The sequence below is a fragment of the Salmo salar genome, chromosome ssa20, assembly GCF_905237065.1.
Source record: "Salmo salar chromosome ssa20, Ssal_v3.1, whole genome shotgun sequence".
NCBI classification, from domain to species: domain Eukaryota; kingdom Metazoa; phylum Chordata; class Actinopteri; order Salmoniformes; family Salmonidae; genus Salmo; species Salmo salar.
In genome coordinates, this window is record NC_059461.1 from 49368799 (window position 1) to 49393725 (window position 24927).

The following is a 24927-nucleotide window of genomic DNA, read 5'->3' on the forward strand; positions in this document are numbered from 1 at the left end:
AGCCTGGAGGTGTGTTGGGTCATTGTCCTGTTGAAAAACAAATGACAGTCCCACTAAGTGCAAACCAGATGGGATGGCGTAATCGCTGCAGAATGCTGTGGTAGCCATGCTGGTTATGTGTGCCTTGAATTCTAAATAAATCACTGACAGTTTCACCAGCAAAGCACCCCCACACCATCACACCTCCTCCTCCATGCTTCACGGTCAGAACCACACATGCGGAGATCATCCGTTCACCTGCTCTGCGTCTCACAAAGACACGGCGGTTGGAACCTATTTTGGACTCATCAGACCAAAGGACAGATTTCCACAGGTCTAATGTCCATTGCTCGTGTTTCTTATCACAAGCAAGTCTCTTCTTATTATTGGTGTCCTTTAGTAGTGGTTTCTTTGCAGCAATTCGACCATGAAGGCCTGATTCACGCAGTCTCCTCTGAACAGTTGATGTTGAGATGTGTCTGTTACTTGAACTCATTTATTTTGGCTGCAATTTCAGCGGCTGGTAACTCTAATGAACGTATCCTCTGTAGCAGAGGTTACTCTGGTTCTTCCTTTCCTGTGGCGGTACTCATAAGAGCCAGTTTCAACATAGCAGGTCATGGTTTTTGCGACTGCACTTGAAGAAACTTTCCAAGTTCATTAAATGTTCCTTATTGACTGACCTTCATGTCTTAAAGTAATGATGGACTGTCGTTTCTCTTTCCTTATTTGAGCTGTTACCAATTAGGGCTATCTTCTACATACCACCCCTACCTTGTCACAACACAACCGATTTGCTCAAACGCATTAAGATGGAAAGAAATTCCACAAATTAACTTTTGACAAGGTACACCTGTTACTTCAAATGTTTTCCAGGTGACTACCTCATGAAGCTGGTAAGAGAATGCCAAGAGTGTCCAAAGCTGTCATCAGGGTTGGCTACTTTGACCTCAAATATTGTGTAGTGTTTAACACTTTTTTGGTTACTACATGATTCCATATGTGTTATTTCATAGTTTTGATGTCTCACTATTATTCTACAATGTAGAAAATAGTCATAATAAAGAAACACTTGAATTAGTGCGTGTCCAAATTTTGACTGGTACTGTATGTCGAACATTGTACAGACACATACATTCAAGCATTAATTTAACTGACAAAATATTACACACTTCCTGTGTTATACTATGTGACAAAAAATATATGTATACATGAATAATAGGTCCTTTACATGCTTATCTACATATTTATATTTGTGAAGATATTTATGTGCGGCAGGTAGCCTAGTGGTTAGAGTGTTGAGCAAGTAACCAAAAGGTTGCTAGATCGAATCCCCGAGCTGACAAGGTAACATTCTGTCGTTCTGCCCCTGAACAAGGCAGTTAACCCACTGTTCCTAGGCTGTCGTTGTAAATAAGAATTTGTTCTTAACTGACTTGCCAGGTTAAATAAAGGTTAAAACGTGTGAGAGTATGTTTGTGTGTGTCTGCGAGCGTGTGAGAGTGTCAGCATCTCTGTGTGAGAGCATGCACATTGTACTGTATGCATTATGTTTCAAATAGATGGAATGTAAATAAAAAACATATACACCCATTAAACTCCTCAGTAATCCTGGATTGGTTTTCTTTTTGTTGTTACCTCGTGTCGAAGTAATGGATTGCTCCAATTTCACATTTGTGTTATTCCTACTGCATAATCAATCATTCTTGTGAGGTTTTCAATAAGACTTGCTCGTTTTAGTTTCAAAATGTTTTCCATTGCAAAACATTTTGCCACGGTCTGTACAAATAAATACACCCCTTAATCCAGCATAAAGGAAAGGATGGAAAAAGGAAGACTTGACTCATAGAAAGATAGCTTTATTGCACAAGGTGTTGGAGTACTCTTTTTCTAGTTTTGTTTGTTTTCATAGAAAAAAAAACCGTGGAGTTAAACAAGCAATTGCAAATTGAAGCAACGTTTCCATAAAAGTTTAGGAATGCTTTTTTCCCCTCACCCCTTTCTCGTGTTTGTTTCTCCATTTTCCTTTTTATAACCAGCAAAATATTCAGAGCATGCAATGCCGTTTTTCCTCAACAGAAATAAAAATAAAAAATACTACAAAAAAGAAAATCAATACAAAGCAATCAATGGCTCCCAAAAATGAACTCAACAAAACCTCTTGAAAAAGAGGAACCAATTGTGAAAGCCGATATGTGGTCCACTCTGGATTTTTTTGTTGTTGTTGTTGCCCCATTCAAAACTGTAATTGTAAGCAGTGTTACTATAATTCTATAATTTTCTTTAACCCTCTCCTGTTTCAAGTTATAACTTTAATCAACATTTACATTGTGCCCTGGTTTCATCTGGAGATGTTGAAAATAGTACGTATTTATACAAAACACTTTGCTATGTACAAGAGTCTTTAATAGTGGGGTAGCAATGCTGTTGTGGCAGGAGGTGCAGGGAGGGGGTAATCTGAGACCCCCTTTAGACCTGGTGTTAACATGTGTCCTGGGAATGGATCTTTGGTCACATCCGGTCATACCCGATCAAATTGGGCTGGAGTAGACATTTTGGGTCAAATCTGATCACAAGACACATGTTATTACCAGGTGAAAAAGATGGTCTGGTTAGTCAAATAGGTGGGGCAAAGGTTAGGGTAGGTTGGGGAGGGAGTTTGATTCCTGACCCCACCCAATATGCACACAGCTTTTCCTGTGATTGGTTGGAGCTAGGGAGTCCCTGATTTCAATTGGCTAGACAGGCCTGCCCCTTCACGTGACGCCACTGTGCGTCTCAAACCGTTTCAAGATAATTGCATAACCAAGGCAGCCAAAGCAAAATAAAAGAGTACCATAATAATATCAACGGAAAGAAAAGATTCTTCTCTCTGCAAACGCTCCCTGCCTGTTCACTGTCTGCAACAGGCAGGGAGCGTGAGTGTTCTCAGTTATAACAGTTATATGTATGTCCGGAATAGGAGTACTGTGCAGGGACATAATGACAACGGTAAAACACAGAGGTCACTATGTGCTGTCTTCACTAAGTTCAGTCATGAGACGTCATGGAGGTTGTCAACAGAACACACCTTCGGAAGGTGCAATACAACAGGTTACATTTGGTTCCACCCTTTGCACTCTCTTAACACCTGAAGTAGGGTCATACTTTTAAGTTGGCCTTAGATTTGGGGATGTAGACAATAAGAAGGTGGGTTGGTGCCTTGGCATTGCCCACCACAGTTACCTGAATCCCCATGTGCCAGGGTTAGTTGTGCCAGGGTTAGTTCTGCCAGGGTTAGGCTCTGAGCTGAAATCAACAGTGGATGTTGCCTCAGCTAAGTGACTCAGCTCTGAAGCTGCTACACACTAACTATCCACTACAAGTACTTATAAACGGTTAGAGGTTCCCTGAAATCTTCCTTTCTCATGTTAGTGATGTCCCTCACCCTTTCCACAGAATACAATTAAAAGAGGGTTGTGCTGACCGCAATGAACACACTTTACCTCACTGACCACAAAAAAACATTCTGATCACAAAATGACAGCAGTGTCTATTCTTCACCACAGTGGACCACAGGGGCAACTCCAAACCAAATCAACCACCGGTCTGATGTTATTAGACACAGTAACCACACTGGCTGCCATTGGGTTCACAGACCACAAGGCATTCTGACCATTACAAAATGCTAAATCGACAGCATTAGTTTGCAACGGACCTCACTGGCTAAGGTACTACCCATCATTAACTACTTAGACACTTTGCATCCTGAATGGCATGTTTGGTGTAGTTGTGCTCCTGCACTGTAGCTACCTATGTACCTGGCACAGGGGCAAACGCCCATGAGACCATGGCATCAATGTTCACATCCCCAAACTCGGCCTCAGATACTGTAGCTCGCTCTCTATTTCATCTATATCTTTCTTGGTTGTGCTAGCCGTTTCCCATTCTTCGACCCACTTTCTCATCTTCCTCCTAACCTACGGCTTCATCCACTGAGCGATTGTCTCACTTTTTATATATTTTTTCATTACGATGACTTTATATCTCTCTACGTTATTCAATAGTTATATATTTGCTATATATTTAGATATAAATATATATGTACACATCTTTGACAACAAATATTGTATATATTTTTTTTTATATATTGTGAGAGCCCTGATTTGAAATGTTCCATTGCAAATATTGTGAGCAATTATTTTTATTTTTTTAGGACGTTTCTTTGTCATGGGGCTAAGCTTTGGGTGTATAATGAACAATATAAATAATAACAGAAACGTCAACAGAACCCAACAATAAGTTTAAACACGTTTTAGTGGGATGGGGGGGGCCTTCGACAACATATTTATTCTGGAGACCACTTCATTTCATAAGAATAACTCATGTTCACCTGCCATCTCTTTCATCCTTCCCTAAACACTTACACAACTCCTTTGTCGGCCTTATCTTTCCATCTCTCCCTGGAAATCAATGTTCCTCGCTGCATTATCATGTTTGTACATTCTCCTCTGTTTCAATCTGAAACTTGTTCATCCATCCATCTTTTCATCTGTTTCATCTTTTATCAGTCAGTCTTTCTGTTGTCTTGCAGTCCATTTGTCAGTCAGTCCCAACTATTGTCATAAATGTCTGTCTGCCTAGCAGAGTGTGCTAGAAGGTCACAGTGAGACTGTATGGACGGGGTGGAGTATGGAGGGTGGGGGTGTGGGGTGATGGGGAAGGGTTACAGGGGTTTGGGTAGACCGAGGGGCAGTATGAAGGAATGGGGGTGTCTGGCACCAAGCGCGAATTAACGACAGAACAAAGGGTCTTCTTCCTGCTTCAGGGGGACGGAGAGAACGAGAGAGAGGACCAAGAGGAGGGGTGGCACCTCTAATGCACAGCAAATCAACTCATTGTCTCCAAGGCGATGCTGCCAGTGTCAATCACACAGTCCAGAAGGGAGAGACCGACATGTGACGTCATACAGTGTGACATCATCGTCCCCAAAACACTGTCAGTAGCAGATGGACAGGAGGTTTTCAACTCACGCCTCCGCCAAGGAGTCAGCATACAGATTGATTAAAAAGGTCCACTGCAGGTGTGTGCCAGCCACATGTATACATATTTACACATATACACGCACACACACACACACAGGCTTGTGAAGGTTCTGTGAATCCATTCTACCCTCTTTTAATGCACATGAGTATATATATTCCAAAAGAGGAATAAAATGTAAAAAAAACCAAAAACAGTTCAGATTCATCTTTCGTGTGAGGACGATTCCAGTTTTTTCCCCCTCGCTCCGTTTCCTGGTGTCCTATAAAAGAGTCATCAACACTCTATGCCGTGTCATGAATTGCGTGAAAAAAATCCCCCCAGACTCCTCCAACATCGTCGTTGAAACCACAGTCTGTTACCTGTTTGTGTGAGTCCCTACCGGGATGGCTTTGGAGGGCCAGAGACAGACACCAAGGTTGTTGGTTTATGCATAAGCACTTTCCGTGGCAATGCGCTGCTGTATGAATTCTGAACTCTCTGTTCAGAGATATGAAAAGGAACACGTAAAACAGCCTAAAACATCTAGACAGGTTTATGTGAAACTCTAAATATATTTTTTTTTTTTCCGTTTACCGTTCTGAATTCAAGAAAAGAAGTGCACATGGAAAGTATTTTGTGCATAAGTTCTGAGGTGTCTTAACAGATAACGAGAGAGAAAGAGAGAGAGAAAAAAAAGTTTGAAAAAACAAATATTACAATTATGTTGCGTTTGGCAAGTTATTTCCAGGGAAGATAAAATTTAAAAAATAGATAGAGAGGGGAAGAAAACGAGACAGAGAGAGAAAAGGATAGACAGAGAAAACACAAACTGGCAGAAAGAAGACGAACTCCTGTGCTATAAAAACCCCAATCTGGCCCCTGCCTAGCGGCCCCTTTGGCCTGACAGTGCAGGCGCCAGGTGTGTGTACGTGTGTCTGTGTGGCCCCTAACCCTTCCCAAGGCTCCAACATCTACACCAGTGGCGGCTCCAGCTACACCAGTGTATAAGATTTGGAGTAGGCCCCGCCAGCCGCCTGCTTCTGTCTCTCTAGTCTGCCCAGGCCTGACGAGCTGCTCTCCAGCAGAGAGTCTCTGGAGTCTCCCCCCGTGGCTCCCCCGCTGGCCGAGGCGGTAGCGGCAGCAGCGGCGCTCTGGGCAGAGGAAGAGGAGGAACCGGGCATGGTGAGAGTCCTCTGAGACAGGGAGGTGGTGCTGGAACCACCAGAAGGCCCTCCAGTCGCCCCTCCTACACCACTACCACCCCCTGATGCTCCCCCTGAGCCGCTGAGGCCGGCCAGGCCAGCGTGGCCCACAGTCAGAGCCTGCTGCTGCTTGGAGGAGTCCAGAGTCATGTGGCGGCCCTGGGTGTGGTACGCCCGCTGGGCCAGGCTGCGGATGGAGGCCTCACGGGGCGGCACCACCGGGCACGGGTCATGCTGCTCCGACTGCTTCCGGAAGAAAGGGTCTGTCTTCATGTAGAGGGGAAGGTTACAGTAGTCACCTGGGATGAGGGGATGAAAGAGAGGATTTGACAAGCATCTTTATCAGGTACATTTGTTATATGTCAGAGTACCGGTATGTGTCTAAAGTACAGCAATCAACCCTGCTCACTCTAACCATGCTTAGAGGCCTTTACATTACACCGACCTATAGGATCATTTGCGCAGGTCTCATACTCACTTTTGCCAGTCCACTCGCTCTTGTTGGCGCGGTGGGGGATGGGCACGGCTACGTTGGTAGGTCTGCCGCGGTCGTAGTCCTGGGGTTTGGGTGGCGAGGCGGTGAAGCGACACAGGCCCGTCTCGGACGGCGTGCTCATGGAGGTCATGCTGTCGGCGTTGTCGTTGGTGCCCGTGGTCATCTGGTCTGAGGAACTGTCTGAGATGAAGCACTCAGTGATCTCAAACTTGGCGTGCTGCAGGTGCTCCTCAAGCTTGGCGTGTTCGTAGGCCCGCGCCAGCTCCTCATAGGTGGACGACGCACTCTCTGTAGACACCATGCTGTTACGCCCCTTATCTGATGACAAAGAGAGGGAGAGAGAGAGAGAGAGGGAGACAGAGGGCGAGAGGGAGTGAGAGCGGGAGAGGGAGAGAGTGACAGAGAAAGAGAGCGAGAGGGAGAGACCGAGAAAGAGAGAGAGAGAGTTGGTGTTGTACATGAAATGCACCAATCTTACACCATCTCCTTGCACTACAATGTGTGTGTATGTAGCCTATGTTTTGGGTGGCTCACTTGTGTCCTTTGTATATGTATGTATGTATGTATGTATGTATGTATGTATGTATGTATGTATGTATGTATGTATGTATGTATGTATGTATGTATGTATGTATGTATGTATGTATGTATGTATGTATGTATGTATGTATGTATGTATGTATGTCAATACTGTTTGTGTGTGTGTGTGTGTGTGTATATAGTATGAGTGTGTGTGTTACAAGAGTGTGTGTGTCATGAGTGTGTGTGTATACCATGAGGGTGTGTGTGTGTGTGTGTGTGTGTGTGTGTGTGTGTGTGTGTGCGTGCGTGCGCAAGATGTGCCAGGCTCACCCGTGTCCTGTGAAAGGCTGGCGCTGTAGCTGTCGCTCTCGGTGACGGTGATGCCATGCTGGGAGCCCACGGTGCGCCAGTCAGAGGTGAGGGTACGGGCGGGCGTGGACGACTGGCACTTGGTCAGGGTCCACTGGCTGGAGTAGCGGTTCCTCGTACTGTGGGCCGACTTCACGCTCTTCCTCGACACCGGGTCTACCGGGGGAGAGAGGGAGGAGAGGGAAGAGAGGAGGAGGTGGGAAGAAGGTAGGAGAGGTGGAGGAGGGGAGGAGTGGTGGGAGGAAGAGAGGGGGGAGAGGGAGGAAGGAGGAAGGGCGGGGGAGGAAGGTAGGATAGGTGGAGGAGGGGAGGAGTGGTGGGAGGAAGGGAGGGGGGAGAGGGAGGAAGGAGGAAGGGCGGGGGGAGGGGGAGGAAGGGAGGAAGGGGGAGAGGTGGAGGAGGGGAGGAGTGGTGGGAGGAAGGGCGGGGGGAGAGGGAGGAAGGAGAGGGAGGACGGAGGAGAGGTGGGAGGAAGGGCGGGGGGAGAGGGAGGAAGGAGGAGAGGGGGGAGAGGGAGGAAGGAGGAGAGGTGGGAGGAAGGGCGGGGGGAGAGGGAGGAAGGAGGTGGGAGAAAGGGAGGAGAACACAAGAGTCAGCAAGTTGAAGGCAATGATGGAAGGAATGGACAAGATATAATAGAACTTTACGATGTAGAGCAGTTAGGGCTCTCCACTTACTGGTCCCTGGTCTGATATCGGACATATCAATCAGAGGGCCGGTGTTCTGGATGAGGGCGGGGTGATGCACAGACACACCCGTACAGAAGCTCTGTGGATTCACATTCTGGCTGAACTCTGTGTCCGTCACTGGGATGGTGGCTTTGTCTTCACCTAGCAGAGGGATTGACAGAAGGAACAATTATTCACGACTGATGATTCATACTCATTCATGAACAGACATTTGCATTATAGTGTAGGTCGAAAATAGTAATAACATCCGTATCAGGTAGGCACTCATCAAAACACAGCAACACACACACACACACCGATCTGTTTGATGCCCTCCTTGTCCTCGATGAGCAGCTGGACTCTGGGGATATCGATGTGGAGTCGGGGGCCCTGGGGGGGCCCCTTCACAGGGGTGTCAAAGCTCCGGTTATTCTTACTGCTCCAGGGACACAAGGCACACACACACACACACACACACACACACACACACACACACACACACACAGAGAGCGTAAATTCCCATTTTCAGAAATAGGATTGATCCATCTTAAGACATTTACTATATCTAGAGGTAAGGTAACCACACATTTGTAATGTTCTCTAAAATGTTAATTTCAGTGTGTTGTATGAATGCTTCCATTGGGGTATGAACTGTAAACAGAGGAACAGCAGAGAGAAGATATATTACCTGATCAGCATCTCAGCCAGGCTTTTGGCATCTAGAGGGAACGTAAAGAAAGAGCAGGGCTTCAGTTATATGGAGAACAATTAGTCAGATCTTCCTTACGCTCTCTCTCCAAAATGTCCTCTCCTCCCTCTCTCACCCCTCAGTCTCTTCTCCACACCTCTCCTTCCTCTCTCACCCCAGATCCATCTTTCTTCTCACCCCCTCTCCTCTCGTTCGCTCCCTCCCTTAGTCAACCTCATAGCTCTTCTCCACACCTCTCTCTTCCTCACCCCCCCTCCCCCTTTTCCCCCCTCACCTCTCAGTCGCTTCAGTCTCTTCTCTTTGCGTTTCTTGCGGATGATGAAGAGCAGGGCGACGACCAGAGTGACTAGGATGACAGGGCAGCCGATGGAGAAGAGCTTCTTAACGTCGTCGCCCTCCGGCCGCGCTGACTTGATGGGAGGGATGGTACCTGCTTAGAAAATATATCAGGTTACACGACAAGGTTATAAGACATTATATCAGGTTATATGACAAGGTTATAAGACATTATATCAGGTTATATGACAAGGTTATAAGACATTATATCAGGTTATATGACAAGGTTATAAGACATTATATCAGGTTATATGACAAGGTTATAAGACATTATATCAGGTTATATGACAAGGTTATAAGACATTATATCAGGTTATATGACAAGGTTATAAGACATTATATCAGGTTTTAAATACAGTACCAGTCAAACTTTTGGACACACCTACTCATAATAATTTTAGATTTTTTTTAACGATTTTCTACATGTAGAATAATAGTGAAGACATCAAAACTATGAAATAACACATATGGAATCATGTAGTAACCAAAGAAGTGTTAAACAAATCAAAATATATTTTATATTTGACATTCTTTAAAGTAGCCATCCTTTGCCTTGATGACAGCTTTGCACACACTTATCATTCTCTGGACTCATGCCGACTCAGAGTCCGCGACACTAACCACTGGACCACACAGGCCAGAGAAATTAAACCAGCTTATACTCACTGCCATCGTAGTCCAGCGTGGCGAACTGAGAGCTCTGGTTCCCGCAGCCGGCGCTGTTACAAGCCTTCATCTTCAGCTCGTACCAGGTGGCCTCGCGGAGCTCAGCCAGGAACACGTCGGCCGTGGCGTTGGTGCGCACGTTCTGCCACGCCCAGTTGCCCTTAGGTCTGAACTCCAGCAGCACGGCCGTGATGGGGCAGCCACCGCTCGCCCAGCCCTGCAGGTTGAGCCGGGCGTGGGTAGAGTTGACGTGGGTGAACACTGGCTGTTCCTTATTGAACTGGGGCTCTGGAAGAGGTGGGGCAGGAAGGTGTTAGTTCTCACTAAACAGTTTTTTTGAAATATTATGATATGGTAAGTGTGATTGAATTCTATGAATCTACCTGTCTACCTCATTACCCCTCTCACAGCTATACCCATTACCCCTCTCACAGCTATAACCATTACCCCTCTCACAGCTATAACCATCACCCCTCTCACAGCTATAACCATCACCCCTCTCACAGCTATAACCATTACCCCTCTCACAGCTATAACCATCACCCCTCTCACAGCTATAGCCATCACCCCTCTCACAGCTATAGCCATCACCCCTCTCACAGCTATAGCCATCACCCCTCTCACAGTTATAGCCATCACCCCTCTCACAGTTATAGCCATCACCCCTCTCACAGCTATAACCATCACCCCTCTCACAGCTATAACATTACCCCTCTCACAGTTATAACCATCACCCCTCTCACAGCTATAGCCATCACCCCTCTCACAGTTATAGCCATCACCCCTCTCACAGTTATAGCCATCACCCCTCTCACAGCTATAACCATCACCCCTCTCACAGCTATAACATTACCCCTCTCACAGTTATAACATTACCCCTCTCACAGTTATAGCCATTACCCCTCTCACAGCTAGAACCATCACCCCTCTCACAGCTATAACCATCACCCCTCTCACAGCTATAACTATCACCCCTCTCACAGCTATAACTATCACCCCTCTCACAGCTATAGCCATTACCCCTCTCACAGCTATAGCCATTACCCCTCTCACAGCTATAGCCATTACCCCTCTCACAGCTATAGTCATTACCCCTCTCACAGCTATAGCCATTACCCCTCTCACAGCTATAGCCATTACCCCTCTCACAGCTATAGCCATTACCCCTCTCACACCTATAGCCATTACCCCTCTCACACCTATAACCATCTACTTTAGGTCCTCCCTCTCTGCCCCTCCTCGCCTCTCCTGTCGACTAAACCCTCCCATGTCCCTGTATCCCCCGGGCCATCCTCCCCCTCTCCCTTACCTCGTCCGTGGGTCTTAGCCTCGATGATTTCACTGATGCGTCCCGCTCCCACGCTGTTCTTGGCGGCCAGTTTGACCTTGTACCAGGTGCCACAGCGTAGGTTGTCCAGCTTGAAGGACCTCTCACTGGAACTGATGAACACATCCCTCCAACCCTCCATGTTGTCCACCGAGTACTGCAGCACGAAACCTGGGGAACACACACACACACACACACACACACACACACACACACACACACACACACACACACACACACACACACACACACACACACACATTGTTCTTCTTTTCAGATGTTATTTTTCAACCTTCTGATAAAAGAGAAAATTTGAAATAATACATTACATGTAAATACTTGAACATTTAAACGCGCCAGATACCCAAATATTTTTGCAATATTCAGCTGGTTCATTCAGCCAGGTTCAGATTTCATTGTGTCAGTACCACTGGATAACACCAGAGGGGGATGGTGCGTCATACATCTCCTCCACTACCATAGATCCAGATGGAGAAGGCTGCATTTATGACTGTTCTATGCCGCCATTACGTTCCCAGAAGCCCCCAGCTGGGTTTGGGAGGGCGCTGACCGGGCATATATGCAAATGAGAACACAATATGGCATCTGCAGTAATAATCAGCTGCCTTGGATTTATAGTCTGTTTATAACTCTCTCTCTAGTTCTGACCCTTCTCTTCTGCTCTCTCTCTCTCTCTCTCTCCCTCCATCTCTGTCTGTCTTTCTTTCTCTCTGGCAGATGGCACAATAAAGGGTGGCATGCCAGACGGATTGACCTGTGTAGAAAGCCTACTGGCTTTTTAGTGTGCTTTTAGAGGTATTACTACTTTCCCAGACAAACAGTGGATAAAGCCAACCAGTCTCCCTCTCCCTACCACCACCAACTGAAAGCATTCAACTGAAATGTGTCTTCCGCATTTAACCCAACCCCTCTGAATCAGAGAGGTGTGGGGGGCTGCCATAATCAACATCCACGTCTTCAGCGCCCGGGGAACTGAGGAGTCTATGTCTACACTGTCATCAGTGGATCACATGGGACAGGTTGGCAGGATTAGTCGTAGACTCCTATGAACATGGTAGCTACTGTCAGTCCCACAGACCACCTTATGGACAGAGAGACACCAGACACAGGACATACAGACAGACATCCGGAGGGACAGACAAACTTACAGAGAGAGATGCACTAATACAAACACAGGCGAAGTGAATCAAAGACTGCCTGTTGAAAAGGTGTGTATACTGGGCTCTATTTTTGGCTGCTGTTAAGCCAATGCAATTGTCAAAACGCACGCTCGTTTGCAATTTAAACCTATTCAAGCCGGCATTCTATTTTCAAACCTAAGCGCTAGGATTGGTAATTTACCAGAGCCCACTGAACAAATATGCACACTGCAAATTGGACACACAGTGAACACACACACACACACCGCATGGTAGTCAGATAGTCAATGAGACAGCTCCCCTAACTGGGAACCAAAACAGAGTGGACACCAGTCAATAAACAGATAGCATGGTACACAAACGAACAAAGCTTGCTTGCGCTGAGGTGGGCTACTGTTTTTCTGTCACTCGTTACTGTAGCCTGTGCTATTTAATAAACTGTAGTATCAATCCACAATGGACTAGGATGATAATATTTCGGCGCCCCCAGACGATTTGGAGTTAGACGGCAATGCAAAGACATCAATAACCTACAGAACATGAGACAAACGCATGCACGCTTAAGCCATGGAATGCCTCGATTGGCCAGTGAGTGGCCAAGCCCTTGGCACACCTACAACTTGTTTATTCATCCAAACCCAGCCCTTTCGCGATACCGCCAGCTATTGCGCTCATAATAACGACTGTGAAAATTACAAAAGTATTACTGACACCCCTGGACCAAAAGCCCTAGTGTCAGCAGTTACATTTACCATTGCATTAGGTTTGTTAAAACAGAGCCCACTGAACAAATACGCACACTGAACATTGCACACACACTGAACACACACACACACAGCACGGTAGTCAGATAATCAATGAGACAGCTCCTTAACTAGGAACCAAAACAGTGGACCAAAACAGTGGACCACCAGTCAATAAACAGATAGCATGGTAATGCAAACTAACAAAGAGACAGAATGGAGAGATGGACAGAGGGCAAGCAGAGAGAGAGAGACAGAGGATGAATGGAAAGACTAAATAAGAGAGAGGAGAAGGACGGGCACAGGGACTGGGATGGAAAGAAAGAAAAAGCACAGGTGTTGGCTGAACCGCAGGAGAGAGAAGTGAGCTACATTTAAAAAAAAGAAAAGCAAATGTAAACATATGCTCGGGCACAGCAAGACTGGTAAATACCTCTGATGGAGGATCCTCCGTTGTCCCCAGGGATCCAGGCCAGGGTGATAGAGGAGGTGGAGGTGGTGGAGACAGTCAGACGGGGCTGGTCTGGAGGAACTACAGGGACACACGCACACGGTCAGCGTACTAGATCACAACTGGTTAACCAATAAGAGGGTGATTCCAGTGTGCTGGGTCTCACCTTGCACCAGCAGGTTGACAATGATGGTGTCAAAGCCCAGCGTGTTGGTGGCCGTGCACGTGTAATACCCAGAATCCTCAGCTTTCACAGAGCGCAGGATCAGTGTGCCATTGGCCATGATGAGCCTCTGACCGTCCAGAGTCACCGGGATAGCCGTGTCCTCACTGAGATAGAGGGAGGGAGGGAGGGAGGGAGAGAGGGGCGGAGGGGGAGAAAGAGATACATGGCGGGATAAAGAGAGAGGTAGAGAGAGAGAGCGAGGAAGAGAGAGGTAGAGAGAGAGAGAGCGAGGGAACGCTGACGTAAACTGATTTAACACTGGTCCAGTGGATGGTGGAGTTGGGGTTCTAGAGATGGAGGGAGGTAGTCACGGTGGTAGTGTGTCGGGGTAGACTGGCAGAGAGGAGGGGCTGAGGAGGTTAGGGTCTCACCTGTCTTTGGTCCATTTGATGGTGGGGGTGGGTTCGCCCACTGAGCTGCAGGGTAGCCTCACTTCCTTCATCCAGGGAGTGGTCACTGTACCGCCGAACGATAGGATCTTAGCTGGGGCTGAGGAAGGGAGTGACAAGTTGAGAAAGAGTTGCTTTGAGAGGTAATAGTTGTGTACTTTTAACAATATACTCATTCTTCATTAACTTTTTTCATTTCGTGAATTTTCATTTAAATCAAACAACGCATACACTGTCCAGTTTTAGGGAACAGGGTCCCACACATTTAAGTGACAAAGGAAAGACTATATAAAAGAGGGAGCATATCTAAATGAATTAATATGACTGATGGCTCCTTCAGCAATGGCCTGTTTTCATTCATTCACCTTTTTGTGTTTGCATGTCTCATGTACGCACACGTCTCTCTCCCACTCACTCTCTCTCTCTCTCACTCTCTCACTCACTCACTGTATTTTGCACTCGTGCCGTCTTAATGCTATTATCCCTGTGCTCTTGTTCTGTGGCTGAATGCAGTACTGAGTGGGCCGGCCTGGAGCATACAGCCTTTTACTACTGCTGCTTATCAGCTGGCACAGAGAGACACCGTCACACACACATACACACACACACAAGAGAAAGAGACAGAGACAGTCACAGGAAGGGAGAAAAAAGGAGCGTGTACGTACCGAGAGTGCACCCTCTTACTCATTCTCTCTCCCCCTCTTTAATCCAAAGGCTATTGATTCAACTGCCCTCTTCATTTGCTCAGCCCAGTCTGCCCCTCTACTGCTCTGTGTATTAACCAGGTCTCTCTCCTCCTCCCTCCCTCCCCTCCCTCCCCCATCCAGGGCAGGCCAGCTCATCTGACCAGTGCCCTGTAGGTCTTCATATCCTCATTAAGAACACCGGCCTCTGTCAAACAGCCTGCTCTCTATCAAATCAGGAGAGGATGGACAGAAATGATAGAAAGAGGAGAGAGGAAAAAGTGGGAGAGAGAGGGGAGTGGGAGAGAGAGAGAGATAGAGAAGAGAGAGGGAGAGAGCGAGAAAGGGGAGAGAGGGAGAGATGAATAGAGAGAGGAGAGGGAGATAAAGAGAATAAAGTAACCGAGGAGCGAGAGAAATGGTGAAAAATAGAGAGAGTTAAAAGAAAGGGAAGAGGGGCAGGGACAAATCTGTGGACAGAGAGATTGACGGAGGGGATTTTAAAAGCCAGAGGTTAACCAACCCTGTAACCCCTTAACGCCATCCTCGTGCCCCCTTCCCTTCCCCCATCCCCCTGTGGAGGGCTCACCCTTCCCAGCAGGCTCCACAGTGACCTTGTCGCTGATGTTCCCCCGTCCGGCGGTGGTGACAGCGGCGGCCCAGATGAGGTACTGCTGTCCCCGGTTCAGGTGGGTGACCCGGTAGAACAGCAGCTCGGGGTTGGCCTCGTACTCACTGGGGGCCTGGGGGAGAAAACATCACACTGTCCACTCCGGCGCTGATCTAGAATCTGTTTTACCTTTAAGACCACAATGAACAAGATTATATGGACAGATCCTAGATCAGCACTCTGACTCAGAGATGGGCTCCAGACGCTATAAGAACAACGATGGAAAAGAGGCGACGCTCTGAGCGACGCAATCAGGACAAGACAGCTACTACTACTGACAGACGCAGAGAGCTTCAGGTTGCCTTTGAAAAGCAGCACAGACAACATGTTTCCCGGAACTTTTTCTCTGTTACATTATTTTTCTGCAGTCCAAAATGCTAGAGCGTGTATGAGTGTAGAGTTGATGGGGAGGAGGGATGGGAGACAGATGGGTGAGGGGAGAGAGCATGGGGAGCACACAGGCCCCCCTCTGGGGGAGAGAGAGAGTGGGGAGACCGTGGGGAGCGCAGGCGGTTAGATGAGAGCGAGGGAGGGAGACAACGGAGGACAGAACAATCAGTCAGCTAGAGATATCATTAACAATCAGACGGTCTAATGAGGGCTATCTACTGCAGGCAGCAGCAGAGGAGAGCACAAGGACTCTCACATGCGCGCACACACACACACACACACACACACACACACACACACACACACACACACAGGCAGATATGACCTGGGGATGGATGCCAGGGCTCGGTGTAATTGTGGTGTGTTTAAGCCAGCCGTGTGTCTGCTGTCTAGACACATCCTCATCACTGTCCATACACACACACACCCACACCCCTTCACCACGCCAATCAAACACCCCCCAGGTACCCCAGCACCCAGGAAGTGCCCCCCCTTCCCCTCCCACCAAGTGAGTCTGTGGCCCTCCAGCTACTCAGCCTGTCACTGTGCTGCTCATCTCTACTCAGACTAGAGAGAGAGAGAGAGAAGAGCATATCTCCATATTCATACAGTATCACTATCAAACTGTTGTGCAGAAAGGTTTATTCTGGGCACATTTATTCACGTGTTCATGTTGTTTTTCCCCTGTTTCTCAACTGAACGCAGGCCTGTAGGGATCTACTGGGGTGGCTGGGTTCATCACAGCTTTCTCCCTCCCCCCTCTCTGTCTCCCTTGCCTCCCTTCTCTCTCCTTCTAGTGTGCTCTCTCGTTCCTCTCGTTCCTTATCTCCCTAGAGGATGGATGGATGGTAGGAGGGGAGGGGAGGAGTGTGTAACGGATATTAAAATATTCCTCCGGCGTGGAGATAGCGCTAATCCGGGGAGCGATAGAGGGAGATAATGAAAAGAGGAACAAAAGTACTCCCCGCGCGGTGTGTCTGACCCACCCTCCCCTCATCCCTCTCTCCAGTCGCACTCATTTACATAGTAATCATCCCTCACTCTGCGTGGGGGCCAGGAGAGAAGAGGGAGAGAAGAGGAGTAGAGTGAGCATGTGTATGTCTGGATGGGGTACATTCATTTGGTGTAAAGGTACACATAATATCTGTGTGTGTTCAGATATGTGTGTGCATACGTCTGTGTGAATATGCTGGAAGAGGTGTTTTATGCATGTATTTCAGAACTTGCTGTATAGCTGGAAAAGTGTGTGTGTGAGAGAGAGAGAGAGAGAGAGAGAGAGAGAGAGAGAGAGAGAGAGAGAGAGAGAGTGAGTGTGTGTGTCTTTGCTGTCAGCTTGTTTCCTGCACTCGTTGATGAACAGATGAGGTTGTCCTGGCAACGTGATGAGACGCAGATATGCAAATGAAGCAGAAGGGTGAAGTTACACGCACACACACTGCGGTATGAGGTTATTTCACACTCATCCTGCTGATACTGCAGCATCAGACCACATGCACACACACACACACACACACACACACACACACACACACACACACACACACACACTCACACACACACACACACACACAGGGATAGACACGAAAATACTTGTAGACAAACAAACACATTCAGAGGAGAGTGTATTATCATTTGTGCCAAGAGACCCTCCAAGTGAGGGAGATGGACAAAACCAAATGATGGACAAAACCCCCATTCAGCCCCTCTCCCAACTCACCGGTTGGCCTGATCCGGGGCTGGAGCAGTAGATGGTGTACTTGCGGATGATTCCATTGGGCTTGTGCGGGGGTAGCCAGGAAACCACCACACTGCTGGTGGATGAGGGCACAGCTTTGATGCCAGCCGGGGGGCCAGGGTCTGAGTCACAGAGCGAGAGCAGGAGAGAGAGACCGTTACAGAGAGGAAAGGAAATGAAAAGAGACAAATGGACATCAACATAAAGAGCAATACTGTAACTGCTTGCTCCTTCAAGGTGTGACGTGGAATATTCAGCTTGTTGTAAAACACTCAATTTGTCACGGCATGGACTCTACAAGGGGTTGAAAGTGTACTTCCCACAGTTCTCTCAAGTTGGCTGGACCATTCTTGAAACACACAGGGAACTGTTGAGAGTGAAAAACCCAGCAGTATTTCATTTCTTGACACAATTAAACCAGTGTGCCTGGCACCGACTACCATATCCCGTTCAAAGGTACTTACATCTTTTGCATTGCCCATTCACCCTCTGAATGGCACACATACACAATCCATGTCTCAGTTGTCTCAAGGCTTAAAAATCATTCTTTAACCTGTCTCCTCCCCTTCATCTACACTGATTGAAGTGGATTTAACAAGTGACATCAATAAGTGATCATGTCTTTCACCTGAATTCACCTGGTCAGTCTGTCATGGAAAGAGAAGGTCTTAGGGAAGTGTTACAGTTAGCAGGCTTTTTGCAGCTTTGCTGGTCTCAGCCTGTAATTTTAAGAGGCTCACAAGACTAACAGAGGAGAGGAGACAGGAGGGAGAGAGAGAGACAGAAAGAGAGACAGAGAGAGACAGAAAGAGAGAGAGAGAGAGAGATAGGCGTTTGCACAATTCTACACCAATCACTACTCCATATGCTGGAGACAGACCCAGGGGCAGAGAGAGGGAGAGCGAGACGAATGAAAAGAGGGAGAAGAGAGAGAATTCTCTTGGACGTATGTGAAGAGGGTGCCCCTGGACACACTGTCAACCCACATCAGACGTAGAGGAACACTCAGCTAGCCAACACACACACACAAACACACACACAAAGCCAGTCTGAAGAACTCATAGACAGAGACATTCACTGAGAGAATACAGAGGGTAAGAGAAAGATAGAGAACAGAGAGAGAGAGAGAGAGAACAGAGAGAGAGAGAGAGAGAGAGAGAGAGAGAGAGAGAGAGAAAGAGAGAACAGAGAGAGAGAGAAAGAGAGAACAGAGAGAGAGAGAGAGAGAACAGAGAGAGAGAACAGAGAGAGAGAGAACAGAGAGAGAGAGAAAGAGAGAACAGAGAGAGAGAGAGAGAGAGAGAGAGAACAGAGAGAGAGAGAGAGAGAGAGAACAGAGAGAGAGAACAGAGAGAGAGAGAGAACAGAGAGAGAGAGAGAACAGAGAGAGAGAGAGAACAGAGAGAGAGAGAGAGAGAGAGAGAGGAATAGAAGAAAGACCTCTGAAATAAGACTTCTGAGAATCTCTCCTCCGTCCCTCCTTCCCTCTGTTTCCAAACCCCGGCCCCCACCCCAGCTTTGCCCCAGGGATGAGAGGATGTAATCCACAGCCCACCAGTGTAAGCACAAAATTAATTATCTCTAAGCCACAAATAATTAATCTCTCTCCTTGTGCTGGGTGCTGAGCTGGACACACACACGTAGATGCAGATGTACACACACACACACACACACACACACACACACACACACACACACACACACACACACACACACACACACACACACACACACACACACACACACACACACACACACACACACACACACACACTTATGCCCTTTAAACACACACCCTTTGGCATCTTAGTTTCATTAGTACTAGTAATAGCACATCACAGCACAAAGAGGTATTAATCAGCAACCTCAGCTTCCTAAACCCGACATCAGCCCCCTGTCATCCATCCACCCCCTCACACCCCACAGACTAACCCCAGCCCCCTGCCATCCATCCACCCCTCACACCCCACAGACTAACCCCAGCCCCCTGCCATCCATCCACCCCTCACACCCCACAGACTAACCCCAGCCCCCTGCCATCCATCCACCCCTCACACCCCACAAACTAACCCCAGCCCAGCCCCCTGCCATCCATCCACCCCCTCACACCCCACACACTAACCCCAGCCCCCTGCCATCCATCCATCCCCCTCACACCCCACACACTAACCCCAGCCCAGCCTCCAGCCATCCATCCATCCCCCTCACACCCCACACACTAACCCCAGCCCAGCCCCATGTCATCCATCCATCCCCCTCACACCCCACAAACTAACCCCAGCCCCCTGCCATCCATCCACCCCCTCACACCCCACAAACTAACCCCAGCCCAGCCCCCTGCCATCCATCCACCCCCTCACACCCCACACACTAACCCCAGCCCAGCCCCTGTCATCCATCCATCCATCCATCTACCCCTCACGCACTAATCCCAGCCCCCTGCCATCCATCCATCCCCCTCACACCCCACAAAATGACCCCAGCCCTCTGCCATCCATCCCCCTCACACCCCACAAACTAACCCCAGCCTCCTGCCATCCATCCATCCCCCTCACACCCCACCAACTAACCCCAGCCCAGCCTCCTGCCATCCTTCCATCCCCCTCACACCCCACAAACTAACCCCAGCCCAGCCTCCTGCCATCCTTCCATCCCCCTCACACCCCACAAACTAACCCCAGGTTCCCACACCTTATCTAGCAGTAGGCCACACCCTCAAAACATGTGTGTGCATGCATTCCTCTGTGTATATGTTTGTGTATGTGGAGGGGCGTGTGTGTGTGTGTGTGTGTGTGTGTGCGTGTGCGCGCGCACTCACGGTCCTCGCGGGTTTGGATGTACAGCACATTGCTCCTGACCCCGTCCCCAGCCTGTGTGTAGGCCAGCACCTGCACACTGTAGTTAGTGAACTTCTCCAGCCCTCTCAGCTCCACCTGCTCACGAGATGTCGTGATGTTCTGCATCTCTCCCCATTCTGACAGAGACAGAGGGAGCGGGATGGAAAGAGACGGAGGGATAGAGGGTAGCAGAATGAAGAGTGTGTAGAGTTAGACAAAAGGACAAGGGGAAGAAGAGAGGACGAGCGGGGAAGGAGTTGGAAAATGGGGAAAGGATATGATCAGTCCTCAGGACGAGTTTCCCAAACAGAACCACTAAAGCACACCAACACATGCACAAAGATACAGACGGATAACTGGACACAGCACATGGCCCTTATACCGTATCGCTGCACGAGGAGTAGCTTTGAGGAGGTTCAGGTTTGTAGTATGATCAGCTAGTTTAGGGGCTCGTTGGCATTTGCTTGGAACATGTGTAGTAAGAGCGGCAGGCTGGTGGTTGGGGTTGGTTTCAAGGATTCACAAAATACATGTTTTATTTCGCCAGAGAAAAAAATCTATTTTACCAGGAAGACCAGTAAATAAGGTCTGGTACATAAACCACGTTAGGTAGCAGTCAGAGGTCAGGGCCGAGGGTTGAAAGGTTAAAGGTCAAACTCTGAGGTCGACTCAGGGCGGAGGGGTCAGAGGTCAGAGGCGTAGAAGTGATAGTTACTCTGCGCGTGGCCCTGTGCCCGTGCGTGCGGGTACGTCGGGCCCCCACAGCACCCACCTCCGTCGGGGAAGAGGGACCAGAAGACCACACGGTAACCCTTCAGCACGCCGTGCAGTGTCAGACGTGGGGGCTCCGCCCAGGTGATTACCGCCTCGTCGGATGTCACCGAGATGGCCCGCACGGTCTGGGGCGGCTGGCTGGGCACTGGAAAAAGGGAGGGAAGGAAGAGGAAGAGATTATTATCAGGACCCATCAATATACTACATGTTGAACACAACAGCTAGGGACGATTTCCCAGACACCACCAAGTAGTAAACCAAGACATGTAAAAACACAACCCAAACCCTAGATTCGCCTAAATATCTATCATCAGATGAGTGATGACTCTAAATAAATAAGACATCTATCCTCTCTGATGTGAAGATGTTGGCGTAAAAAGGTTCCTTTGTCTCACTTCTCCCAGGTGCCCCTTCTATCTATCAGCTGCCCTTGGCTCACTGACCAATGGGCTTTCACTGGGTGAATAACACCACTATTGAGGATGAACAGATCTGGACTTGTGAGAGAAAGCGAGGAACAGGATGATTGGATGAAGGCTGACTGAATGGAAAGAGAGAGAGAGAGAGAGAGAGAGAAAAAAAAAGAGGGAGAGAAATGAAAGAGGTGGAGTTGGCTTGCAACGATAAGGAAGCCGCAGCTGGTGTGGCGAGAGGGAGTTGTGGAGGACGAAATGGGGGAGGAAGGGAGAGAGGGAGGGAGAGGGGAGAAGAGAAATGAGGGGCTTGTGTTATTAGGTCTGAGGGTCCTTCTCCGCTCACAACCCTAGTGGACTCAACTCGAACAGCCATGAAGACGTTAACGTTCCAGACCTGACACAATCACAACCTACTACTATCAATTCACCTTACACAACCAATCACAACCTACTACTATCAATTCACCTTACACAACCAATCACAACCTACTACTATCAATTCACCTTGAATACAACACAAAGGGAGAGGGAAGAGCGAGGGAAGGGGCGGAGGAATCACGAGAGACAGGGAGGTGAGAGAAAAAGTGGGAGAGGAATAAAGAAGAACCAGGAAAACATCAAAACAGGCAAGAAGGGAGGGAGGTATGGAGAGACTAGAGTGAAAGAGTGGGGGGAGAGATGTGAGGCAGCTTGTGAGGGAGTAGAGGCAGAGAGACAAATGAAAGGTGGTTGTTTTTGGAGCGAGAGAGAGGGGAGGAGGAGAGGAGGGAACGCGGGCATAGGAGGAGAGGAAGAGGAGAAAGATGAAAAGAGGGAGCAGGGAGACAATGCGTTCAGCTGTGGATAATTACGGCAGGAAGCAAACAGAAAGAGAGAGACAAGCTAATTAGAATAATTTTTAGTATGCTTGTTGTTATCACTATTATCATAATGGCCATCAATATCACTGTCACCACAGAGACAGCCACTGGGAAGAGCAGTGCTCTGGACCAATAGGGCTTCAGCCAACTGTGTGTGTGTGTGTTTTCATATTTCATAGCAAGAGAAAAACATCAAGAGAGGGAGGAGGAATACACAGGAGAGTGTTGGAGAGACACCCCGGTAGAGATCATACAGAGACAGAGAGACAGAGACAGAGACAGAGACAGAGACAGAGACAGAGAGAGAGAGAGAGAGAGAGAGAAGGAATACACAGGAGAGTGTTGGAGAGACACTCCGGTAGAGATCATCCAGACACAGAGAGAGAGACAGACAGACACAGACAGACACAGAGAGAGAGACAGACAGACACAGAGAGAGAGAGAGAGACACAGACAGAGAGACAGAGAGACAGAGAGACAGAGAGAGAAGGAATACACAGGAGAGTGTTGGAGAGACACCCCGGTAGAGATCATCCAGACACAGAGAGAGACCAAAGTTCTCAATTGGTACAACATATATAGAGTACTGAACACACTACAATTACTTAGGTTTAAAAATAAGATCAACTGGACACCTTGATGATTCAGTGAATGAACAGAGAGAAAGCACGCAGGGCATTCTATGACATTAAAAAACAAATTCAAATTGAAAAACCTATTAAAATTTGGCTAAAACTAATTGAATGTGTCATTGAACCAATTGCACTTTATGGCAGCGTGGTGTGGGGTCAACTTGCAAAACAAGATTTCACCAAATGGGACAAACACCCCATTGAAACCCTGCATGCAGAGTTCTGTAAGATTCTCCTAACTGTCCAGAGGAAAACTACAAACAATGCATGCAGGACAGAATTAGGCCAATATCCACTAATAATAAAAACGCAAAAAAGAGCAATAAAGTTTTGGAAACATCTAAAATACAGTGACCCCCTGTCATATCATTACCAAGCCCTGCAATGCCAAGAGCTGAGCAAAGAAAAGAGTCCCCTCATCCAGCTGGTCCTGGGGCTGAGTTCACAAACCTGTTCTACTAACACACTGAAGCCTCAGGACCAGAACATCCAATCAATCAGAATAAACCAAATTACAACACAGTCAAAGAAAAACTACATTGCTTATTGGGAAACACAAGCACAAACACAAAGCAAAATGCAGTGTTATCTAGCCCTAAATCGACAGTACACCGTGGCTAACTATTTGACCATGGTTACTGATCAAAACCTTAGAAAAACCTTGACAAAGTACAGGCTCAGTGAGCACAGCCTTGCCATTGAGAAGGGTAGACACAGGAAAACCTGGCTCCCTGTAGAGAAAAGGCTGTGCAACCACTGCACAACAGCAGAACCCGAGACAGAGCTACATTTCCTGACAAAATGTCAAAAATATAAAACAATTAGAGAGAGTCATTTCCCCAAATTTGAAACCCTTATTCAAGGTTTCAAAGACCTCTCTGATGAGGATAGGCTACCCGTCCTGTTGGGGGAGGACACAGAGACCTGTGGGTTGGCAGCGCACTACATTGCTGCATGCCATAAGATGAGGGACAGTGTCTGACAGACCAACCAACCTGCACATGTCCTCTACTGTATGCTTATTGTTAAATGTATGGTTATTTTGACCCTTGGTTATTGTTGTTACTGTTGTCCCATTGACAATTTTGATTCTTCTTATTTTAATATTATATATATCCAAAGTAAGCTTTGGAAATATGTACATTGTTAAGTCATGCCAATAAAGCAAATTTAATTGAATTGAATGAGAGACAGAGAGAGGGGGGAAGGAGAGGAATACACAGGAGAGTGTTGGAGAGACGCCCTGCTAGAGATCACCCAGACACAGAGAGAGAGGGATGGGGGGAGAGAGCGGGCAAACACAAGTATTTCCTGTGACTGTACCTCAAAACCAAATATTTTCCTGGCCCACCACTCCACCATGGACTTGAACAGCCTTTACGACCAGGTCCACCTATACAAGGCAGCAGTGCCCACCGTCGCCCGGACTCTACATCGCGCTCAAACGCAGCCCCAACACTTCACACAGGAGCAACAGATCAATAGACACCCCGCCCAGACCAGCGAGACACCCCCCCGGACCTACACATACAGGACCCACACCGAGAGGACCTACATCCAGACCCCCCCCCCCCAAGTCTACCATGCCCACACCCCATTTAGGCCCCTTCAGATCAGACCTATGCCACAAAGAGGGCCTCAACATGGAAGTCACACATACGCCCAGGCCGTGAGCGGGCAAAC

General features: G+C 47.9%; 1 protein-coding gene across 7 annotated transcripts in view; it reads right to left on the bottom strand.

Moving 5' to 3' along the window:
• Positions 1–1822: 1822 nt before the first annotated feature.
• Positions 1823–24927, bottom strand: part of LOC106612745 (Down syndrome cell adhesion molecule-like protein 1 homolog) — a 137478-nt gene continuing 114373 nt past the window's right edge. The window contains exons 19-34 of one of the 7 annotated variants that reach the window (XM_045703562.1): positions 21335–21481; positions 20544–20699; positions 17708–17847; positions 15520–15673; positions 14230–14347; positions 13799–13962; positions 13615–13713; positions 11261–11449; positions 9952–10239; positions 9224–9379; positions 8929–8959; positions 8558–8676; positions 8250–8402; positions 7534–7728; positions 6664–6999; positions 1823–6484 (exon numbers count right to left, since the gene is read on the bottom strand). In XM_045703562.1, the coding sequence (XP_045559518.1) occupies positions 5976–6484; positions 6664–6999; positions 7534–7728; positions 8250–8402; positions 8558–8676; positions 8929–8959; positions 9224–9379; positions 9952–10239; positions 11261–11449; positions 13615–13713; positions 13799–13962; positions 14230–14347; positions 15520–15673; positions 17708–17847; positions 20544–20699; positions 21335–21481 (2954 nt within the window). In that variant the 3' untranslated portion in view covers positions 1823–5975. Of the gene's footprint in view, positions 6485–6663; positions 7000–7533; positions 7729–8249; positions 8403–8557; positions 8680–8928; positions 8960–9223; positions 9383–9951; positions 10240–11260; positions 11450–13614; positions 13714–13798; positions 13963–14229; positions 15401–15519; positions 15674–17707; positions 17848–20543; positions 20700–21277; positions 21482–24927 lie in introns of those variants that run through there. The other 6 variants (XM_045703561.1, XM_045703560.1, XM_045703559.1 and 3 more) reach the window with 6 other exon arrangements.